Here is a 21379-nt window from a genome sequence, read left to right as displayed (position 1 = left end):
TTCTCCATCACTTGCGATCTTAGTATCTACCCTGGAAATATTTATCGAGAATATTCTGTCATTTGAGTAGATGTTACTGGCTTGATACAGAAATTATTGGAAGACTTTCTTTACCTTGTATTACAAAAGGGGTAGAGCAGAATGATCCGAGAGATTCCTTCTGGCCTTAGAGTGTATTACTCCACAGGGTTTTAAAATAAAGCTGTGTAAGTTTGTGAAGAAAGGAACTGTTGACACATTGGCAAAGTGGGAGGGAGGGAAGTCCTCATTCTTCCCTACTCCTCTTTCTGCCGATTTCTTGTGTGACTCCAAAATCCCAAGGCGGCTTTTCCTCAGTCTTTAGGGGGAAAAACGGTTCATATGGCACAAAATCATGGAAAACTTAAGCCCCAGAAGAATGTCTCCGAGATGGTGAAAGCAGGCAGATTTTGGGAAACTTTTTTGCGGCTTCACTGATGGTGTTTGAACTGAACAAAACCATATGTTCTATAGATCGATGCTGAATAACCAGTGTTCAGATTATGTCTACAGTTGTATTTTAGTTCCTGGTTTTTGGGCTGAAAGGTCTGGGTATGCAGTGGCGTGGCTGGCGGTGTGTGGAGTGCTGTCTTCTCTCGGCAAGGGTGAGTTGAAGCACTTCGCCTGCTCCGCAGGGCAGGGTTGCTGAAAAGCTCCCGTAGCAATGCAGGGGGCGTGATTTTATGCAAAACCAAACAGCCAGCTCTAATGGCACTAATTCGCGTCCCGGTGTATTGGGTTTGCCTGGGAAGGTGGTGGTGGGCTACTGGGGTGGCTGCTGTGAGAAGCTGCTGGAAGCTGCCCCCGTGCCCGATGGAGCCCGTGCCCGCCGGCCCCGGGGGGGACCCAGGGCTGAGCCCACCAGCCGCGGGGGCAGCGGATTTAAGGGGGGAAAATCCCCCCAAACCTGCACAACTGCAGCTGGAGAGAGGAGTGAGGAGGTGCGAGAGGCGCAGCCCGGCAGCCCCAGGGGCAGGAGGAGGCCGGGGGGAGCAGCTCCTCCCCGCAGCCCAGGGCAGAGGGTGCCCCAGGGGGGCTGTGACCAGCGGGTAGCCTGCTGGGGCAGGTTTTCTGGCAGGGCTTGTTGACCCCCTGAAGAGAAGAGCCTGGGCTGGGGCAGTGTGTGAACAGCTGCAGCCCACGGGAAGGACTTATGTTGGAGGAATTCATGGAGAACTGTCTCCCATGGGAGGGACAACGATGTGTGATGGACTGGCCGTAACCCCCGTTCCCCATCCCCCTACCCACTCTGTGGGGAGGAGGTGGAGAAATCAGGAGTGGAGCTAAGCCTGGGAAGAAGGGAGGGGTGGGGGAAAGGTGTTCTAAGATTTGGTTTTATTTCTCATTATCCTAATCTTATTTTAATTGGCCATAAATTAGATTAATTTCCCCAAGTCACGTCTGTTTTGCCCATGATAGTAGTTGGTGAGTGATCTCCCTGTTCTTATCTTGACCTGTGAGCCTCCATTAGATTTTCTCTGCCCTGCCCAGCGGAGGAGGGGGAATAATAGAGCAGCTGGGTGGGCACCTGTTGTCCAGCCAAGGTCAACCCTCCACCTCCATTTAGGAAAGAGAAGTGGTGGCTGAGGAGTCAGTCACACAATAATACAGTTAGTGCTGATGCTTTTTTTAATTGTGGGACATAAATTTTTTTTGCAACTGGCTTTATGCAGGTGTTAATTTGTGTAACACCCAGAAGGAGCTTTAGCTTTATTCTCAAATTATTGAAGGCTTTCTTTATTATTTATAGGGTGAAATATTGAGAAAAAGCCTCTGTGATGAAGGTTTGGATAATGACCACAATAGGGTGGCTGTGCAGCTGGGGACCCCAGGGTATGGATCAGCCATCCCAGAGCTCAGAAATGTGCAAATCCGAAGATCTCAGGAGCCTTTTCTTCAGGGCTGGTCATGTTCACTGTTTCAACCTAGCTCCACAAATAGGCATGAATGATTTCTTCTTCACACCCTAGCAATTCTCATAATCTGGGAAGAAATAGAGTTTTTCTGTACAATGTTTACTTTTTTTGGTTTTCCATACTTGTGAACTGGCATAGTTCAAGCATAGTCTTTGTTTTCCTATGTAAATGTGAGCGCTGCTGATGTGCGGTTACTGAAATGTCTTTTGGTCTTGGGCTGGTTGAAAAAGCAAGGTCAGACATACTACCCTCTTCTTAAATTTCCTTAATCAAATACTGACATGAAAGAAAAACAGGGTAGAGATTATTAACGGTGGTAAAGAAAACTTAAAGTAACAAGACGTTTGCGCTCCTCTGAGGTTCAGTTCTGTTCCTCAGATCCACTGAGAGTCAGGATTTACTCTAGGATCAGCCTAAGTAATTTCCTATACCAGAGTCTGATGCTGTGCAGTTTCCTATGTGGATATCCATCCAGGGAAAGTCACGGTGTGCAGGGATCATGCTGCCATGCAACAGCTGGCAAGGTTCTGTTTTCTGTGTTTATTCCTTGGACCAAGGATGCTGTTGTGAAGAGCCATGCACACTTATGACGAGCAGGTACTTATATAGTAGTGTAAGTAAGCAAGTGAGGCTCTGAGGTTTTGTTAGCTTTTGATTGCTCTTGTGAGTTTGTCATGGCAGTGTGTCATTTGAAATATTATGTGATCATGTAGTTGAATATCCAGAGCTACGGAGCACTGGTAGGCAAGCTGGGCTACAGAAGAAAAACAACCCATATGTGAAGGGTCAGGGCAACTTACTGTTTCATGGTAGGCATAGAAATCACTGAAAACATGACTACACTGAAATTACGCTGATGCAATGCCTCAACATAGTATGTAACAGCATTAGGAGTCTGTGAGAGGAGTACAGGCAGCATCGAGAGAAGGTGGATGTGCAGGGTGGGGACTGTTGTCTGGTCAGAAAAGGAAAATACCATTTTCCCAGGCCGTCTGTGATGGCAGTATCTTGATTTAAATGCTCTGCCTGTCAAAAGGAAGAAGAAACTTTTAATGTCTTCAAGTATCCCATGGGTTTAAACACTTCCTCAGGAGGGAGTGTGCTGTGACCCTCGTCTGTGAAACCTTCATGGGTCATTTCCCTTTGCCAAGTTTATTAAAAAAAAAAAAAATCACGTCTCTTTCAGGCTTCTCCACAGGAGCAGATTATAGTCCTTATTTGCCTCAGGGGACTGGTGTTTGACAGTCATTCACAGGTAGATAGGTATAGAGTAAAGTCAGTATTGTGCTGACCTGACGTTTCCTGATTATAGGGAAACCTTATGTCACATCACATTTTCTCTTCTGCTTTCCTGCCTTTTTGACTAGTGACAGGCAGCTGGGTTACGATAATAAGCGCCCATTAGCTCAGATATGTGCTTCCAGGTGATCAGGTGGTGGTGTCACACTGAGGTCCTGGATGTGGGTGACATCTTCGGGGGCTGTCACAGTTCTTCTGTGGATTGGGGTGTGTGTGTGTCACAGTAACTGCCAGCTGTCTGGCCTTTTGGGAGGAATAAATCTGAACTGTGCTGCCTCATTTATTGCTGCACCTTTCCCATAAACTGCACAGTGGATGCATTTCATCATTATCTTTTAGGCAGAGGGTTCATCATGTTTTTCAGTTGGTTTGGTGAACATTTTCTGAGAGAAGGTGGTAGCAGTGAGACAGCGGTCCTGGCGTCAGACTGCTGGGTCACTGTGCAGTCAGCATGATGCTGGGTCCTGCTGGTGACCTTAGACAAATTCCTTGCTGGTTCTGTCATTATTTCTGCAGATGATGTGAAATGGAGACCACAGCAGCAGTACCTCACCAGGCTGTAATGAACCTGAAGAAGTGTAGGTTGTTTAGGGGATGAAAAAAGATTTTTACTTCCCCTTGCTAGAAGCGTATTTATCTGTAATCCTAAATTATTAAGAGCTATGATCTGGTTGGTTTAGAGGTTATACGTCTGTGTGACAACTGCTGTATCCCAAGACCCAGAAGGCCAGGTCTCACAGGTGGAAATGAGGATCACGAAGACTTTGGAAGGCCTGTAGATACATCCTGAATAACAATCTTTTTCCTAATGTCCTGGAGAACATGTACAGAAGTGAATTCAGTGAATTTTTGTTTGTTAGAAAAGTTGTTCTGCTCGTTTCTTCTGGCTGTAGGCTTTAGCACCACCTGGGCAGTGTAGTCCTCTGGAATGTTCCTCCAGCCACTGTCAATCAGATCGTGGTCCCTGTATTGTTGCTGAATGTCATCTTGAATCAGTTCCTAATGCCACAAATCTCGTTCTACTCTAGAAGCAAATGGACTCCTCTTATTCTTCAGTTTCACTCTCTGGAAGCATGGATCTTGAGTTGGGATTTCTGTCAAGGATCGCGTTTGTCTATGCCACCCTCTTAGAAGGGTTTGAAGAGAGTTTGCTTCAAACAATTGATTCTGTTGCTGGAATATTTGGTTTGTTGTCTATCTGAAAGTCAGTGTCTGTAAAAAAAATTTTTTTTTTATTTCAGTTACACTATGCTTCATGAAAAACATAATGGGACAGAAAAGAGATGAAGAGAACATTACATAACATTACAGGTTGAATTACAAAACTTCCATTCCAATACAGATCTTAACATTTGGTTGATTGCCAAGTAATCCCCTCCTTAAGTCTGTCATTTAACTGGTATGGTTTATTTAAATATTTAATTAATAAATAATTAAAAAACAATTACAAATACTGGTCATATATTTATTTAAATAAAACATACTGGTTTCAAAGTAGCAGAAAATCCATTCAACACCTCTGGAAGTAGACATAGGTTGTTCAGAAGTTGTGAAGCATTATTTATGTGCTGCCAGCAGGGATTTAAGAATCCTTCACAAAGGAATGTAAAGGACAATAATTTGTATTCCTGCTCTGAAAAATTCCCAGTTGAAGTATGAGTTCAGAATAATTGTCACATTTCTTTGCAGTCACTAGAAAGCTGGGGAACTCTGAACCAACATGAGACTGAACAGTTGATGCCCTCAGTAATGCTCCCTGTTGATTTGCACTGACAAAATGAAAAAGCTTAAATTGCTTCTTTTCATGCTTTTCTTGTTCTGCAGGAAGAAGACTCTAATGCCCAAAATTGTTAACTGTCTGAAATTACCTTACCAATTCCAGAGCAATAATGTAATGTTTCAAACTGTGATAAAGTACAGCACTGAACTGCACTTTTAGTTTTGAATATTACATTTCCATGGCTAATAGATGTTTTCCATACCATGGACACAATGGGGGAAAAAAACAAAGGTGTTAAAAAGGATTCAGCATCGAAGCAGGGGATAATGGGATGCTGACTTCCACGTTACGCTAGCTCTCTACATAACTTCTTGAACACAGGGACAGATCAATCCACCCTGCCAACAGGTTTACCTTGCTCCTGCCCATTCACATGCTGAGGTATGTTTTTTCTGGGTCAATTTTGGATGCAAGTGTAACACTTCTTTCAAGTACTATATTTATTGCAAGCTTCTGTTTATTCCTGGCATCCTTCCTTTGTGTTGAGTTCCTGTCATTGCCCGGCTCCGTGAACTTCAGTTACTTCATTTCCTCAGCTGCTTTCACACTATGTGGTGATGTTCTTGCGTCCTGCCCCTGTCCCCCCTCCCCATCCCACTCCTCTTATAAAGAAAAGTGTCAAAGGGACTGTGTTAGTAGCTGAGAACAAAAGATGACCTTCTGAGCCTTATGTATTGTAGAAAGGGATATTTAAGGACTGGCAGGTGGGACTTTAGTTTTTGTACCAAAAGCATGATTTTTCCTTTCTGTGCTTTTATAACAGCCTGGAGACTTGAAGCGATACAATCATTCCTGTTAGCTTGCTCTGTGATGGTGGGCCATCTCAGAAAAGTGTTTAATTTTCCCTGTAAATATACATTTCGTGGTGTAGCAGGTAGGGGTCTCCATCTGGACTAGTTTTTTAATCTGTTTTGTTAAGCACAGGTGGAGGGCTGTGCTTTGGCTGCCGCTTGCTGACCTACTGTCAGGACCCTCAGTGCATTAAGAGCACCCTGAACAGCCCAGCCCCACTGAGTGCCTCCCTGCCTGGGTTCCCATTGTGCCCCGAGCCACACCGTAAGCTGTCCTGGCTTGCTGGCTGTTTCCCTGTATGTGCTCTGGACCTACCAACTGGGCCAACACGTCTCCCATCCCATCTCTGGTCCCATCTCCTGCTGCTGCTGCCTGCCCTCCCCGATTCATCCCCTGCCACGCTGGAGCCAGCGGTAAAGCCTGTTTCCCACCCATGGCCCTGCCTGCCTTGGGTTACAGTGCTGGGGTCGCCCCAGCTCATCACCAAATTTACTTTTCCCCCCCGAGTGCGTTTCAGACATTTTCATAGCAGAAGTTTATATTTTGCCTATCTATAGAGCATTTTCATGTTATATTATCACTTTATTATCTCTCTTGAGGGTTTAACTACCTGGTGTAATTAGCTGGAATAAGAATTGGGCTCAGAGAAGTAATTTCTCATTTAAGGAATAACCTGGAGCTGCAGTTGTAGGGCTACGAGTTTGGCCTGCAAGGACAGTAAGCATAAAGGCTTGGATCCTTGAGCAGAGGATGCAGCAGAGGAAGGACCAGCCAGCTCCCTATGGCACTTGATGAAGGTGTCTTGTGTGCTGTTGAGAAATACATTGCTTCAAGCTTCTAGAGCCCTGTAAGAAGTGATCTGTGTTAAGACTTGTCTCCTGAGTTAACTACCTGTCCACATGTGAGGCCGTGGCACTGCAGGTGGTAAATCTGTTCTAGTAACTCAGTTATCGTGTCTGGTAAGTCAACATATGTCTGTCAGCTCCTCAGCGGGCTGAGATGCTCAAAACCCAATGGGTGCCCTTCTGTGCTAGCTAAGGGATCAGCCCCTTTGCTCCAAACGGCTGGTGTAGCAAACCTTGGCTTTTAGCTGCACGGCCAGAAATGGCAAGTTCTTTGATCTGTTTCTCTTACGTTTGGGGGCAGTTTCTGCACTCCCAGCTCCCTGGCCATATCCTTACTGGATCCGCCCGTGCCCCTTCTGCCAGTAGAGTGGTCAAGTGGGTGATACCAAACTGTGTGCCCCAATGGGATGCAAAACTGGAACAGAGAGAAGTGCTTTGTGTGCCTTTGAGAAATGCTTACGAGCAGTATTTGGCTGAAGCTGAGTATAGAGATTGTGCAGGGAAAAAAGGGGGTTTGATGAAATAGATTTGAAGAAACTTTTTTGTCTTACAGTCCTATTATTCAGAACAGGAAAGCCCAGACCTTCGTGGGGACCTTTGTGGGCTTTTCCATCAAGTTGCAGGATTGCTCAGCCTTTTCAGAGTCTGAGGTGTCATAGACACATACGTTTGACCTGCCCCCCATAGAGGGCTTGTAGAGGAGTCTTTGGAAGGCAGCCACGTGATGCTTGTGTCGGTTCATCTTTTCCTTTTGTATTCATACAGGCCTTAGTAAAATGAGGCTCTTGTGCTCGTAAATGGCCAGGAAGACACGTAAAGAAACCCTTCCCCAGTTGTAACCAGTGTTGTGCTGTTGCAGTAGGATGCCTCTTGGCATTGTGTCAGAGCATGGGGGATTTCCATGGGAGCTGCTTATGCATTAGATACCCTGAAGTGTCTGTGCATTCCTGCCAGAAAACCTGTAATGGTATAACTTGGGATTTACATAAGATTGGTGAATATAACGATCTTTAATACCACCTACGCAACGGGTACCTTGATGTAACATTTAAATACCTGGAGAAATGTTGGTACACTTCAGTAAGATCGATTTGTTCAGTATTTAAGATCAGATTTATAAAAAATGTGGGTAAGGAGATTTGGTCGGTATGGCAAAATGACGTTAATGGAGTATTAATCTCCCTCCTGTGTTTCCAATAAATCATTGGTGACTCTGGAGCAGCAGTTGCCATGTCAAACTTTGGTTTTAATTGCTTTCATGAACTGTATGGCAGAGCAGTTCTTGCACAGTTACGTGCCACTGTCAATAAAGCTTAAGATTCTGCAGAGACACAGGTGTTTAGTGCATAATTTCCAATATAGATCTGATATTCTGACATATAGTTAAAGATTACATGATGGTAATTGGCAGGATTTTCTTGAAAAAGATGTGTAGAAGCAGGGTCTTGAGGTTTAATCTGAGCAGGTTAAATCTGAGGTCATTATATGTTTTTTTTTCTTATGAAAATTATGATTGATAAAAATATGGTTTTGAATCAGGCTTCAGAAATTTTGAAGAATATACATAGGATTACAGTGCTGTAATTGCTGGTGAAAAACTGCATGCAGTGGTCAGGTAAAACAAGAATTATTTGATGCCTGTATTCTGAGAAAGTATTGGAGCTGCTTAAAAATCTTGCTATCCTGTCAGGAACTGCAGTATCCTGAAGAAATGTTCAGGCAAGGGAAAATAATAATCTAGCATTTCCCTCTTATATACCCACACAAGGTTTTCAGAATTATTCTTATTCCTCCTTTGGAGGAACGTGCAGTAGGAAGAACACACAGCAATTCATATGCTGCTTCTGGTTTATGAAGTAGTTGTGATGCAAAGACTTGCAGTGCTACTTTTTAGCTTCTGGAAAAAACTACCAGTGAATAATATAGCAGAAGAATAAACACTGAGAAATATTTATCCATTTCATGGAAAAACAGAAGTGTATACAAATTATAGGACACTTATTGCTGTAAATCCCATTATGAATTCCCTTTTTAATGTCAGAAGAATGTCTTGTTTACAAAAGGAGAGTAGAAAGTAGATAATAAAAGACTGCAGTGAAGGTTCAGGATCAGATTATTTTTTTTTTCATAGACATGATTTTGAAGTAGGTTGTTAATAAAAAGTTTTTTTCTTGGTTTTCTTATTTTCTATTACTTTATTCTATTGTGTTCATATTTTCTTCTTCTTTCCAAAGGCTTTTCAAAGCTATTTTTCTCCATCTTTCATTTGATGGTGCTTTCCTTCACCTCTTGCTCTGGCTGCAAGCTGGTTGGGCCCTTCGCATCTGATTGCAGTAATGCTAGGGGCAATCATACATGCTGCTACAGTTTATGGAGAAAATAAAAGTTAAAGGCCATTGCTGTGGTCCAGTATTAACATGATTTAACCTGCAGGCAACTGGTACAGTTAAACTGAACCTCATTTTCCCTCCCTTAAATTTTGGTGCAGGTAGGAGTGTATGGCAAGTGTTTATTTAGGGATCATGACAACATGTTCCAACACTGTGACCCGCTTTGCTTCCCCTGTGTCTCTTCTAATGAGATGTGATGGCATCAGCCTTTCAAGAAATAAGATGAGGTTACCCCTTCTTAAAATTGCTGCTGGAAGGGACATACTTTTTGTGTAAACTAGCACAGCCAACAGGCTCTAGTCTCCTAATTAAATCTTTGTTATGAGTTGAATATCTAGGAGTAAAGAAAACAAGGAGAAGGTGGGTATGATAGCACGTAGTGGTCTCTGTTGTTTTACCCTTCTCTAAAGGTATTGGGAGTCTTTTCGTTGAGGAAAGGTACAAAATATCCCGTGTTATTTTGTTATGAGCAGATCAGAAAATGCAAAAAGTACATTTTCCTGTGAGCAGGGGAATTTGTGAGCATGCACCTGTGAGCCTTCATTTGGTACCTGGTTTATCACAGCTGCCCTGCTTGGCGCTGGGGTCACAAAACCTCTTGTCTATAAAATATGGATGCATCATTTTCTCTTACTGCTTCTGTCTGGTTGTAAATCCTGTTTTATTTGCCTCACTGTGGTCTCATGAGGATTACTGCAGCAATAACTATGAAGGCTCTAGAGATCGGCAATAGGAATTGATAGAATAAGAACTGGAGGTGCAGTCTGTGGTCCTCAGGGCGAGCATCTGTGCGTCTAGACTGTTTCCTCAGAATGGGTGGATTTGGCTTCCTCATAAAGGATGTGCTTTTAATTTGATCTTCAGTTTTCTGCAGTTGATAAGACACATTTTCAAGTGAGGGTTAAAGAAAAACCTACCCAGTGATTCAAGTGTATTTACTAGTATAACAGCTAATAGCCTGGAAAGAAAAGCGTTCTATTTGTGAAAGAGATTGCAGCAATCGGAGTGTATAATGGAATTTCAGCTCTGTGTGTTTGGATGCCACACAATTTTCTGATACATGTTTCAGTACGCTCTGGCTCGTTAGTAACTGAGACAGACATTAATACTTGTCTGGATGAAAAATACGTTCCTTAGGAGGGTCTGAATTCTTAGTTGTGTGTATGCAACAATTTGCACTTAACTCAGTTGAGAGCTTGGTGTATCTCAATGACGGCACAGTCTAGATCAATATGATTGAGACTGACATTCTGCTACGTGTATCACGATTCATTTTACTGGATTGATGTGTAGGGTATAAACAAGGGGTAGGGGGCACCCATCTGTGTGAAATTACTCATTTCATTTCTGATGCAAGCGTAACACTATAAAGATTTGTCAGCATTTTTTAATTTTTTTTCAGTGGGACACCAGAAATAATTGAAGCCACATCCATCTTAGCTGTATTTGCAAAATCCTAAGTGTGGCTGGAGCTGTGTGAACACAGTGGTCTTCTGTTAATTGAAGCCATCTGGATGTACTGCAGATAGCTGATCAGAAGAGTCCTTTTGTTGGCATAGTCTCTGTTTCCGTTTGGATGCTCTTGTGGCACACCTGTGTCAGCGTAACATCCACATGAGAAGCTTACAGGTTTTGAACGTGATGTTTTTCAAAATGCATGACTTCACTGTGTAAAAGGCGAAGACCACTAAATACAGCATTACATTTCTAAATTAATGGAGTACACACTTATAATTTTGTGCTCACTTCATTTTAATAGCAAAAGGATTATTTTTTTTTTTTCCCCTCTGCACTTTAGAATGTTCAGTTCACCTACATTTTGAGCAAATGGGTTATTTTCTCCAACTTTTTAACTCTCAGGAAGCATAAAGTAAAAATTTCCCTGTCCCTAATCCTTAATGTTGTGAGCTACAGGAAAGAGTGGTGTGGACAGACCCATAACAACTCTGTATGACTCAGCCATTTAAAGGATAGATAAAAAAGGATTTGAAAACAATGTTCTCTAAATGTTGGTTTTTCCGTTCAGACACACTCTTTTAAAACTGAAACTAATGTTCAATTGAACATTTTGAGTATTCTGTTGAAACCTAAATTATGTTCAAGTTTGCTTGTATCTGCGCTAATTCTTTTATATAATAATATGGAGTTATCTAACTCATCTCTCTCTTTTTTTCCCCTCCTGCTAGTTAATGGTCTAATGACGCTTGGATTCACAGGTGAGCTTTACTTCTACAATTCAGACTTCTTTTTCTGTTTTGTTAATGGCAGTCATTTGAGAAGGGCTTCCACCCTATCTCATTGCAATTAGTCAACTGTCACATATTTTTTACAACTGGTCTTGTCCATTGGCATGCATGAACGGAGAGTGTTGTAGTGTTTTGTAAAGGTGAGTCTCAATAGTGGTGGTAAAATTGTAAAATTATTTATAATTTTGAACCCCTTTGGCCAGGGATTTAGACAGAAACTCTTGTGTCATCAGATTGTTCCTGTCGTACGACTCTATCAGAGCTCTTTCTATAACTGCAAAATACTAAAGTTCTAAAGAGAGGCAACCAAAACCACCAAGGCCATGGAAAATCCATTTAAACACACTGCTGGGAAGGGGCTGGAGTAAATTGTCAGTACACATGACGTAATGGAGGAGAAACTTGTATTCTGTTGGATTTATAGGGTAGTAAATCAAGTGATAGCTGGCTGTTTAGACTACCCTGCCAGGGAAGGCGGCTTTGCTTAACTTTTGTGAAAGCATCCGCGCAGGATTTAAGTTGCCAGCTATGCAGTTTTCATATCTGGTTTTTAATTCTGTGGAGTTTTAGCATTCATCTGCAGATCTGGCTGTGGAAAGTGTAACTTACAGCTGCTATGGCTGCCAGATGAATTGGTGGGAGCTCTTAAATAGGCAGGGTCCACACGGTCGTATTAACTTCCCAAGGGCAAAATTACGCTGCTCCCACTTCATAACTTTCACCATTTATATCACTGGTGATTAATTGTAGTTCTGATTTTTTTTTTTTCTGACATGAGTGAAGGCTTAGCATCAGCTTGAAGAGCTCTGTCAGTCAGACATGATGGAGGAGGAAGAGTCCGGTCCCAGTGAGCCTGGAGATGTTCAGGGTCTGTGTGAAATGGTAATGTTAGGGCCTTGTAGGCTGTCCAGTTGTAGGCCTGCTGCTCTTGGGAAGCAGGTGAAAGCAAAGTATTTCTTCCATCAGCTGTGATGACCATCTCTTGTTTGGCAGGTGGCATCACTGAGTGGGTGACCTCCCCCTAAGCAGTTAGCTGCGATGGCTGGACCTAAATCGTAAGGCCCGGCTGCCCAGGCTCTGGGGGAGCCACCTTCTTCCGAGGAAGGCACTTCACGTGCGCTGTGGCCTGTCCTCCTGTCACACACTCCATTTGGAGAGAGGTTTCTGACTGATGGCTGTGTCGTGATGTGAAGCCTGAAAACGCTCATCTTGCCTTAGTTTTTTTTGGACTAGATAGTGAAGAACAGTGCCCTGCTGGGAGTGAGGGCTGTGCCTGACTTCTCACAGAGCAAAGCTCGCACACCTTTGACCTCGCTCTGCCTGGCAGCGTGTCTGGTTGTCCCCACAGAAAATTAGAACTTTTTTCAGTGATGATGGGATCCTGCTTTCAAAGTAATTAATAGAAGAGAAAGAAATACCTAATCTCCCTGATATAAATAGGGTCTCAGTGAAAACGTAATTTGGATGAAAAAGGTGCAAAACCTGGTTGTACTTAGATTTATTTTTTTTTATGGTTAAAGAACGACAAAGTGGTATGTTCTTCATGGCTTTGTGCTTAATAGAAGTTGTTCCTCCAGAATTCTCAGGAGGGTTGCCTGACACATGGGTTTGTTAGAGTTGCAGTTTTTTCAGGTAAATCCTTTTCTCAGATTTGTGCTGCTGTAAAGAGAAGAAATTGCACTGGTGGGGTTTTTTTTTTTTTGACTAATTTTGGCATTTCTGTTAAGTATGTTGACATACATATACTTACAGGTAATTTTTAATGTTCTACAAAATGTATGCATTTGTTATACGGAAGAACAATCAAAATAGCAGCATTTATAAAAGTAAAGCAAGACATTTAACTACTTAATCAAAACAAAATGTTTCAGCCTTATTAAAATCAAATACTTTAGTCTGAATAATAAAATTAAAATTCTGAAATAATTATAGAAATAGCAAAATACTATCTTTGTATTCCAATGCACGCTTGAGCTGCATGAAAAAAACCTTTGACTAAAGATTTTTGAGTTGCCATTACAAGTTGCAAAAGATACAGACTTGCTCAAGTCAAAGTTAACTCTTGCTTTGCAAGTAGCTGTATGCTGCAACACCAACATCTGATAACGGTAAATAATTCCTTTAGTGGATATGCTAAGGAAAAAGCTTAATTGTGACTGTGGGAATTCAAGCCCTGTAGCTGCTAAGATATAGAAATGTTTTTGATGCTGAGGAGGATTTATAGTGGTATAGTTGCGTGGAGGGATGAACAGGATGTGTCTGTGTGAGCTTGAGAGGTACTTTCTAGACAGAGGTATACGGTCAGTAAGTTAGTGTGAGTAGAACCTAAGTAACGTTAGAAAAGTGACTAGGTAGATTCCTCTGTGCTAGGTCTAAAAGATAATACTGTGTATGGTAACCTGCAATATTTTATACTGTTATATTTTTAAAAAAATTATGTAAAGGTATATTTTACTTGTTTTCTAAAATTGTTGAGAAAGTTGTGTGTTAGGTTTACAACAATCTAAGCGGCAAGCAGAGTTATGTGAAGGAGTTTGTGAGTGATGTGTTCATGCTTCTTCTATTTCAATGTTGGAAATTTAAGGTGCTTTCTGATTTTACCTAGGTGCACGTCAACAGACTCATCTCTGCAATGAATCGCTCATGTTAGAAAAGTTACCTGCCTGTGGAAAATCATTTGAAGAGATGATGAAGAAAGTGGACTCTAAAAAATGGTGCAACCTGACAGAATTTATCATGTAAGAGTTAGTTTTGGTTTTGATAGTTCTCACCTCTAAAGCTGTTTGTCCTTTTAAAAAAAGGATCACCTCAAATACCAAGAAAACTGTAATACCTACATCCCTAATATATATCTCGTGCATGTGAAATGTTTGCGTTCCAGCTAAATTGAAATCCTCCTGTATTTGATTCCCTGTTGCAAAGGGCTAAGTTGTAGCTCTTTGGTCCCTGCAATGCAGCCACATGTGCACAGAGACACCAGCTCTTAATTTGAAGAGTGCACAAAATAGACCACTAATGAAAACTAACCAGTGGGCTAATCAATACTAGCTGCTATTGCTTTTACCTCAGGCAGTTGTGTTTATATCTAATCTGTATTTCTGTGCATCTTAGGCAACTGTTACTTAAGGCAATTTTTTTTTTCCTGTGAAACCACTATGCTTTTAGAGTCACAGTATTTTGTTCTCTGTGTTGGCAGCAATGCAGTTCCCTCCTCTGATTTCCTTTTTTCAGTAAGACAACAGGAACATTTCTGCACATGCTGTTTCAAAGATGCACCTCGCGTGTGAAATAGTTTGGTCCAAATGTAAAATGACTTGTTCTGTTGGACCTGCTGCAGTTTGTTTCCTTGCCTGCCAAATAGCGTGGAGAGCGTGAGCACCCCTTATTTTGTTTGGATGGCTAAAACATGGCAAGAATGACCATAGTGAGGGCGGCATTATTTTTTTCTTATCTTTACTCCTGTTCTGCAGTTGCTGGAGGTATTTAAACACCTCTCTATAAAGCTGCACACTTCGAAGTCTGCTTTGGAGGAAACTCATAGACCTGTGTAATTGGTGCCATTTTTGGCTTTGTGGAGCATCTGCTTCTTCAGATCATGCCTGCTCACGTACAATGCTTAGTTTTTGGAAGTGCTGAGTACCCTCTACACCAGCTGATATCAGAGCAAACTGCAGGTGTTCAGCTCTTCAGAAAACAAGGCTCAAGTGAATTAGTGCTGGCTGGTGTGGTACCAGCCTGTCTGGAGCACAGCATCTTCCTGGGTTTGAAAGTGGTGCGATTTTGGGGGTGCTCCTGAGGCAGGGTAGCCACAAGCTAGCTGTCGTCATGCCTGGTACTGTCTCGTTTAGCCCCAGACATGTTCTTGTCTCATACGATCATTGGTCTTGTCTCCTTTTTTGTGTCACCTCCTGTGAGGCAGGATCGGAGAGGGAGTTAACGTGGAGTTAAAGGAAGCCGTTTCTTCAGAGTGATTTCTGCATGGTGCTTTTCACTTACAATGACCTTGCAAAATTTGGCTGTGTATCTTATATCAAAATGTAATGGTTATGGAAATCTGCTTCTTTTGTAAATTCTGTTTTATGGAGGAGCTCTAGCTCTTCAGGATAAATGGCTGTCCTTGGTTATGGGACTGTAAATAGCAATTACCTGCATTGCTTCACTGTTTGGCAGAACAGTCACGGGAGAGGTCTCAGTGACTTCAATTTACTGTAACTTAATTCTACTGTAAGATTTTCTGATGGCTCCATTACTTCTTAACTTTATTCTTAAAAAACTCATATTCTTTAAAAAACATCTTAAACAGAAGAGGCTCTCGCCTGGGACCTGGTACTGGAAACCAATGTAAGAGCTTTAGCCTCCATGACTGATAGTGATCTTTCTGGAAATGTAATCAGATATAAACTGTAAAAATTCAGGTGAAGTTTTACAGAAGCACTGTCAGGAGAAAGTTTCCCTATTAGTTTTTGCATTTTTGTGTGAGAATTCATGCAGAAATTAGGATACAGACACCATGGCTCATACTGTCCAAAGGTAGTTGAAAGCTTAAATATGATGAAGGATCGAAGTGGGATTTAAAAATATTTTAAGTCATTGAGATGTGATGGGTTTCAGTGATTCTGGCTTGGACACTGGAATATAAAGGACAACCAGAAACACCTTACAAGAAAGGTAAAACTTTCAAAAAACAACTGGAGACATTAACTGACAGAAGAGGAGGGGATCTGCTGGTCACAGTTTTGCTGATGCTTTTAGGCTATTCAGAGGGAGCCCTGAAGATGGAAATGCAACTTGGTGGTTTAAATGGCAGGAAATTACGGTACCTGGCATGTGAACAAGCAGAGGCTGAAGTGTGGGTGGAAGCGATGGGGAGTTAACAAAAGCAAATAGACCTTTTGTTTGCCAGAAGACTGGAAATTACAGAAAGCTTTTTATTTTTATTGTGTAAGATTTCTGTGATTTTATATATACTTATAATAGTGTATATGATATATGTTTCTGTATTGTCTATAATATATAACAGCATCTGTATTATATTTTGGTATTATTAATAATTATTATTTCTGTATATTATTAGTATTTAGCAGCTGCGGCTAAATATGTAAAATCTGCTACTGTCCACAAACTTAAGCCCATTATTAACGGCTAGATTTTTTTCACTGTGCTCTAGGCGATAAATCCTGGTCTGGTTACAATGGGACCATAGTTGAGAGGCCAGGTATGACTAATTCCTGAAGCCAGCAGCCAGATGAAGATGGGAGTACCCAGAGCTGTCTTACATGAACCTGAAAAAATGCTGCTTATTGTAGTTGCTAGCTTACTTTCTATTCTTGGCTAATGAAAGGGTTTTCTAAATACTTCTAACTAGATCCTAGAAACAATTTAGCTAGAACAAACAGTCTCTAAACAAATCTTCATGTCTCTCCCAGCCCTAACCCCTATGGAAATAGGGGACTGAAATAAGCGAATGCCAGTTCTCAGCAGCTCATTAAGCTTTTGGCCTGCTCTCAAGCACTGGTATCCTCTCTCTTCTGTGTCCCCATTTCCCAAACATTTCTGAGAGTGGCCTCAGAATTACTGAAAGGCTAGGAAGTAAAGGGATGGCTATGGCCATCTGGGCTGCACTGCTGAATGATAAAGGCCACGCAATCTGCCCAGCAGTCGCTATTTTAGACCCTGTAAGAGTGAGCGAGTATCTCATGGGAAGGCATCAACTCTTCATTTAAAAGATATGAAATTAGTATTGATCCATCACATTTATAGACAGATTATTCCAAAGGGCTCACTGTTCACAGTCAGAGGAAAATGTGTCTTATTTCTTATCAGTTTGCCTGACTCCACTTCCTGGTGCTTATACCTTCTTACATATTTCCCTGATAAAGTAAAATTCTTTCTGTTGTCAGAAATCCTTTTTTCCCAATTAAATACAAACAAGTCACCTCTCAATCACTCTTTTTTTTTTTATTCATTAAGATCAAAGTTTTACGGCCTATCACGCCAACGTGTGTATTTCACATTTTTTGAACCCTTTGCAAGCTGTGGCAGCTTTTGTTTTGGAGAGTGGATTCCAGTCTAGAATTGGATATTTCACACAGCAGTAGTTGGCAAGGTGGCACAGTATTATGTATAGACACCCTATTTTTTCCTCTAATCCTGCTGGGTATTCAACATTTTTCTTCTGCCAAAATATTTATTGCATTAACCTTCCTAGCCATCTAGTCATTCCAGGAGGACATGCTCTACAAGTTGTACATGACTTCAAGTCATACTGAGAAGGACTTTTAAGTGTGATGTACATTATTTTTTTTATGGACCTATCTTCTTGCATTCACCACTGTTAAAATGCATATGATGTAGAGAAGTCCATATTTGTAAGTCATCCAAGTCAGTCTGTGTAACTACATCTACATCTTCTACTCCTTCTTCACCATTTACTATGCTATTTGCATATTTAAGCAAAAATTATTTGTTTGCTTCACTTGGTTGATGGAGATATTGGGCCAAAACTTTAGCAACTGCCCTCCATTTATGGCAAATACTTTATCGTTACTTTTCAAGTTCCATTTATTTTCAATTCAAGGGCTACCATTCATTTTTAATGTGGTTTTTTTTCCATCAAAAATGTTTTAAACAAAGTTTGATAGAACATTCAGTCTTCAAACAGGAATGAATGAAATACAGTGATTATAAGGAAGCATAGGGACACAGAAGCCCCAAAAGACTAATTTGAAAAATCCATAAGAATGTGTTTTGGACTCCATATATGCATTTCTGGTTGATTAGCTGCTGTGAGAGCAAACGCTGTCGAAGTAAGAAAGACATATTTATATGGCATGTTGATGCAACAAGCTTTAGTACCCAGTATACCAAAAAAAGAGACATATGTAAAGAGCTTTGATTAATTCGAAAGTTTTACTTGGCATATGATATCAAGTCTTGTGAGATTAGCTTCAGTCTTTGCTATCGGTTAATCCTGTGTTGCATTCCTTATAGACATTTATAATACTTTTTTTCACAAGGGCATCCAGTAATTCCATTCAAAGCCAGCACTTAATTTGGACTTTTTTTTTTTAAACCGTACTGTAGCACAAGTCGATTACCTTTCCTGATTTTATTACATCATTATGTCTAACATTGATGTCTTTTCAGTGGTAGCAATGGGGCTAGTGGCACTGCTCTCTGATACTCTTTGTTGAACATACCACCAAGCACCCCCTCTGTTTAGGAGTATGTGGGCCTCTTATCACTGATTTGGGCTTGCAATTTTTCTGCAATAAAAACTCTTGGGCAGTAAGAATGCAGAGTAATAATGAAGGAGTCTGTAATGGAAGAGGGAAGATGACTATTACATAGATACTTAGTCATAGACTACCTCCTTTTTGATACAGATGTTACGGGTTGATGTTTAATTTTCTCAGCTGTCAGAAAGGAACCTGTTTCAGGTAGAAGATGCACACTGTGTCTGGGGCACTGAGCAGGAGATGCTGCTAAAGAACCTGACACTACTGCCATCACTCAGGCAAGTGTATCAGGAAATCAAAACAAGGGCGGGATGCTGCATGAACAGGGACAGGGAAAGATACAGTGAAGAGAGCATCCTTCTGTCTCTGAGTAGAGCTGATCAGCCCCTCTGAAGTCGTTAGGGACAGTCATCGCAAATGAGCCCAGAAGGTGATCTTCCTTCAGATATCTTCCTTTAACCAAAGGGAAATGGATACTTATGTGTTTTGTACATGACTTTTGCTGCACACGTATTCAGTTGTATCCCTAGGCATCTTGTCACTCCGACAGTCCTCTCTCAACCTGAGTCTCTTCCAGGCATGCCAGCTTGGAGTTGTCTAAAGTGCATCCCCAAGCTAATTTCTCACTGATCCAAAGCAAACTACAGAGTGCTTTTCTTTAGCTGAATCAATACATGAAGTAACAGTTGATAACTTAATATCTGAAAGGTAGTGCTTTGATATCTATTTTCCAGTGTTTCCAGTCCTCTAAACGTTTCCTGGGGGGACAGACCAGCCTCAGTGACATTTGTTTGCTATTGGACTGGAATGTAGGATTTGATTGCTATCTTTGACCTACTCAAGCGTCATCCATTTCAGTGCAAGGCATTCTGTTATTTCAAGCCAATACTGCAGTTGTAGCTGCCATCTCACCATTCGCATCCCTGCTACCCTGGGAGCTCCCAGATGATCATTCAGAGCTTGCCAGCCAAGGAATAGCTGTGAATCGAGAGGTTGAGGGTGAAATAGCAATTTGTGTTTTGGAAGAGAGCTCTAGCTAAGTAGCATGTAACGCGCGTTAAGATCTGGCTTTTAAAAAGAATTGATTGCAACAGGCTTCTTCCTGCAATCCCTACATTTCTTTCTACCTCATCAAGCCTGTCTTCATGGTTCAGAGAGCCCCTAATGTGCTGTGAGGCAGCAGCTGTGTGGCACTGCTCTGTGGCACCTGGAGGTTGTTAAAATTCTGGTTTTTTTTTTCAAAGTTGTAAATTTCAGACCTTAGCAGAATAGGACAGGACAAAATTTTTATTTTAACTTTATGTCTGAAGCTGTTCCACTGCAAGTAGGTGTGTAGCTGGTGGAATTCCCTCGGCTGCTGTGAGTGTGGTCCAAGATCTGTCCCCATGCTGAACAACCATTTCGATTTCTGTACAGCCTCAGTGTAGATTTCCTAGAACTCTTTATATCAAAACCAAATTCTATAAACAGAAGCAATAGCCTTCAGTCCCATTGAAGATGACTCAGGAGTCCACCCATGTTCTGCACAGATGTTGAAGATTTGAAAAAGGAATTAAGGAAAAAAAGATGTGTATGACTAGAGCCAAAATTGATCTAATCTTCTGGAAAAGTAATCCTAAAGCTGTTGCTCAATTTTAAATTCAATGGAGGTTTTGCCTGTTACAGCTTGGCCCAGCTAAACTAAACTAATAATAAAAACGCCTAGTTTTCAAAGAAACATAGTAAAATATAAAAGAAAGCCAGATGACATTAAGATCAATGGGAGAGCAAACTGGAAGAAATGTGTGCAATCCAAGATGAAATTATTCAAATAATCCAGTTCTTCAAGCCTGGAGCTAATAACCTCTGCTGGCGGAGCGTGTATGTAAGAGCCCTCCAAATTGAGTCATTTTCTTGGTCAGTTGTATAAGTTTTTTTTCATCTTCCCCATTGACTGCTGCAGGAAGTCTGATCTAGATGCTGATTGCATCCAGCTGCTAATGTCAAAACATCTGTAGATGAGGAATGTACTGTGAAAACCTCAGACAGACCACTGGGTTTGTTTTGTACCTGAGGTGAGGTGCTGATTTGCGTGAGCTAATTTGTTCCCACAGTAATGCACCTCACAATTAGAAAGCAGATACCTTTGGTTCATTCTTTTAAACTTTATCAGAAAAGCTTAAATTCTGGATTTTTGCATGGGATTTTCTCACACGAAACAGTAACTGGGGCTGCCTGGAGCTGGACCTTTGAGTGGCCAGCACATGTGGGATTTTAGATCCAGAATAGTAGTGATGAAAGGCAATTCCACTCTTCCTCAGTTGTGCCACGTTGGAGTGTGTGTGTCTGTATTTGTGTTAGGATTTATATCCCAGTAGATAGACTGGGACATTGGTTATGCTGTACCTTAGTCAAAGTCATGGTAAAATGCTGCAAATCACAAATGTGCTTGCACAACAAAAGCTCACTGTATTGTTGCCTGGTCTTCTCCAGCTTATTTTCTGCAGTACTTTCGCCTAACATTCTTTGTGCCTCTGAAGAGTAATTCCTTTTTTTTCCTCAAAGATTTACTGGGGAAGGGAACCAAAATTCCTTATTTACCCAGCTGTAACTCCTCCCAGTTTTGTCAGTCCAGATTTTGTAGAAGAAAATATTCCTTGTCAGTTTAGTGTCTCTGTGAAGGAATGTTGAAGAAACGTTATTTACCATGAAGTGTTTGGTGGGGTATAGAAGAACAAGGATGGCTGTGGTTGGTGGTAGCATTTTCTTCTTCGATAGGATGGTCTTCCTTTGGACTTCCCATACAGATACAGTTGCTGCTTTTTTTTAAACTTGCAGTGAAATGCAGTCCTTTCTACCCATGTATTGCTTTCACC

The 21379-nt window shown here is 41.4% G+C and overlaps 1 protein-coding gene across 3 annotated transcripts in view; it reads left to right on the top strand.

Moving 5' to 3' along the window:
* RAMP3 (receptor activity modifying protein 3) overlaps window positions 1-21379 on the top strand; it is a 61319-nt gene that overhangs the window by 13297 nt on the left and 26643 nt on the right. For 2 of the 3 annotated variants that reach the window (XM_056336440.1, XM_056336441.1), the window contains exons 2-3: window positions 11227-11256; window positions 13892-14024. In XM_056336440.1, coding sequence (XP_056192415.1) covers window positions 11227-11256; window positions 13892-14024 — 163 coding nt within the window. The remainder of the gene's footprint in view (window positions 1-11226; window positions 11257-13891; window positions 14025-21379) is intronic. The other variant, XM_056336442.1, reaches the window with a different exon arrangement.

This window comes from Falco biarmicus, chromosome 4, assembly GCF_023638135.1.
Source record: "Falco biarmicus isolate bFalBia1 chromosome 4, bFalBia1.pri, whole genome shotgun sequence".
Lineage (NCBI taxonomy): Eukaryota > Metazoa > Chordata > Aves > Falconiformes > Falconidae > Falco > Falco biarmicus.
Note: the sequence above shows the minus strand (reverse complement) of the source record. Positions and strands in the feature narration are given on the sequence as shown.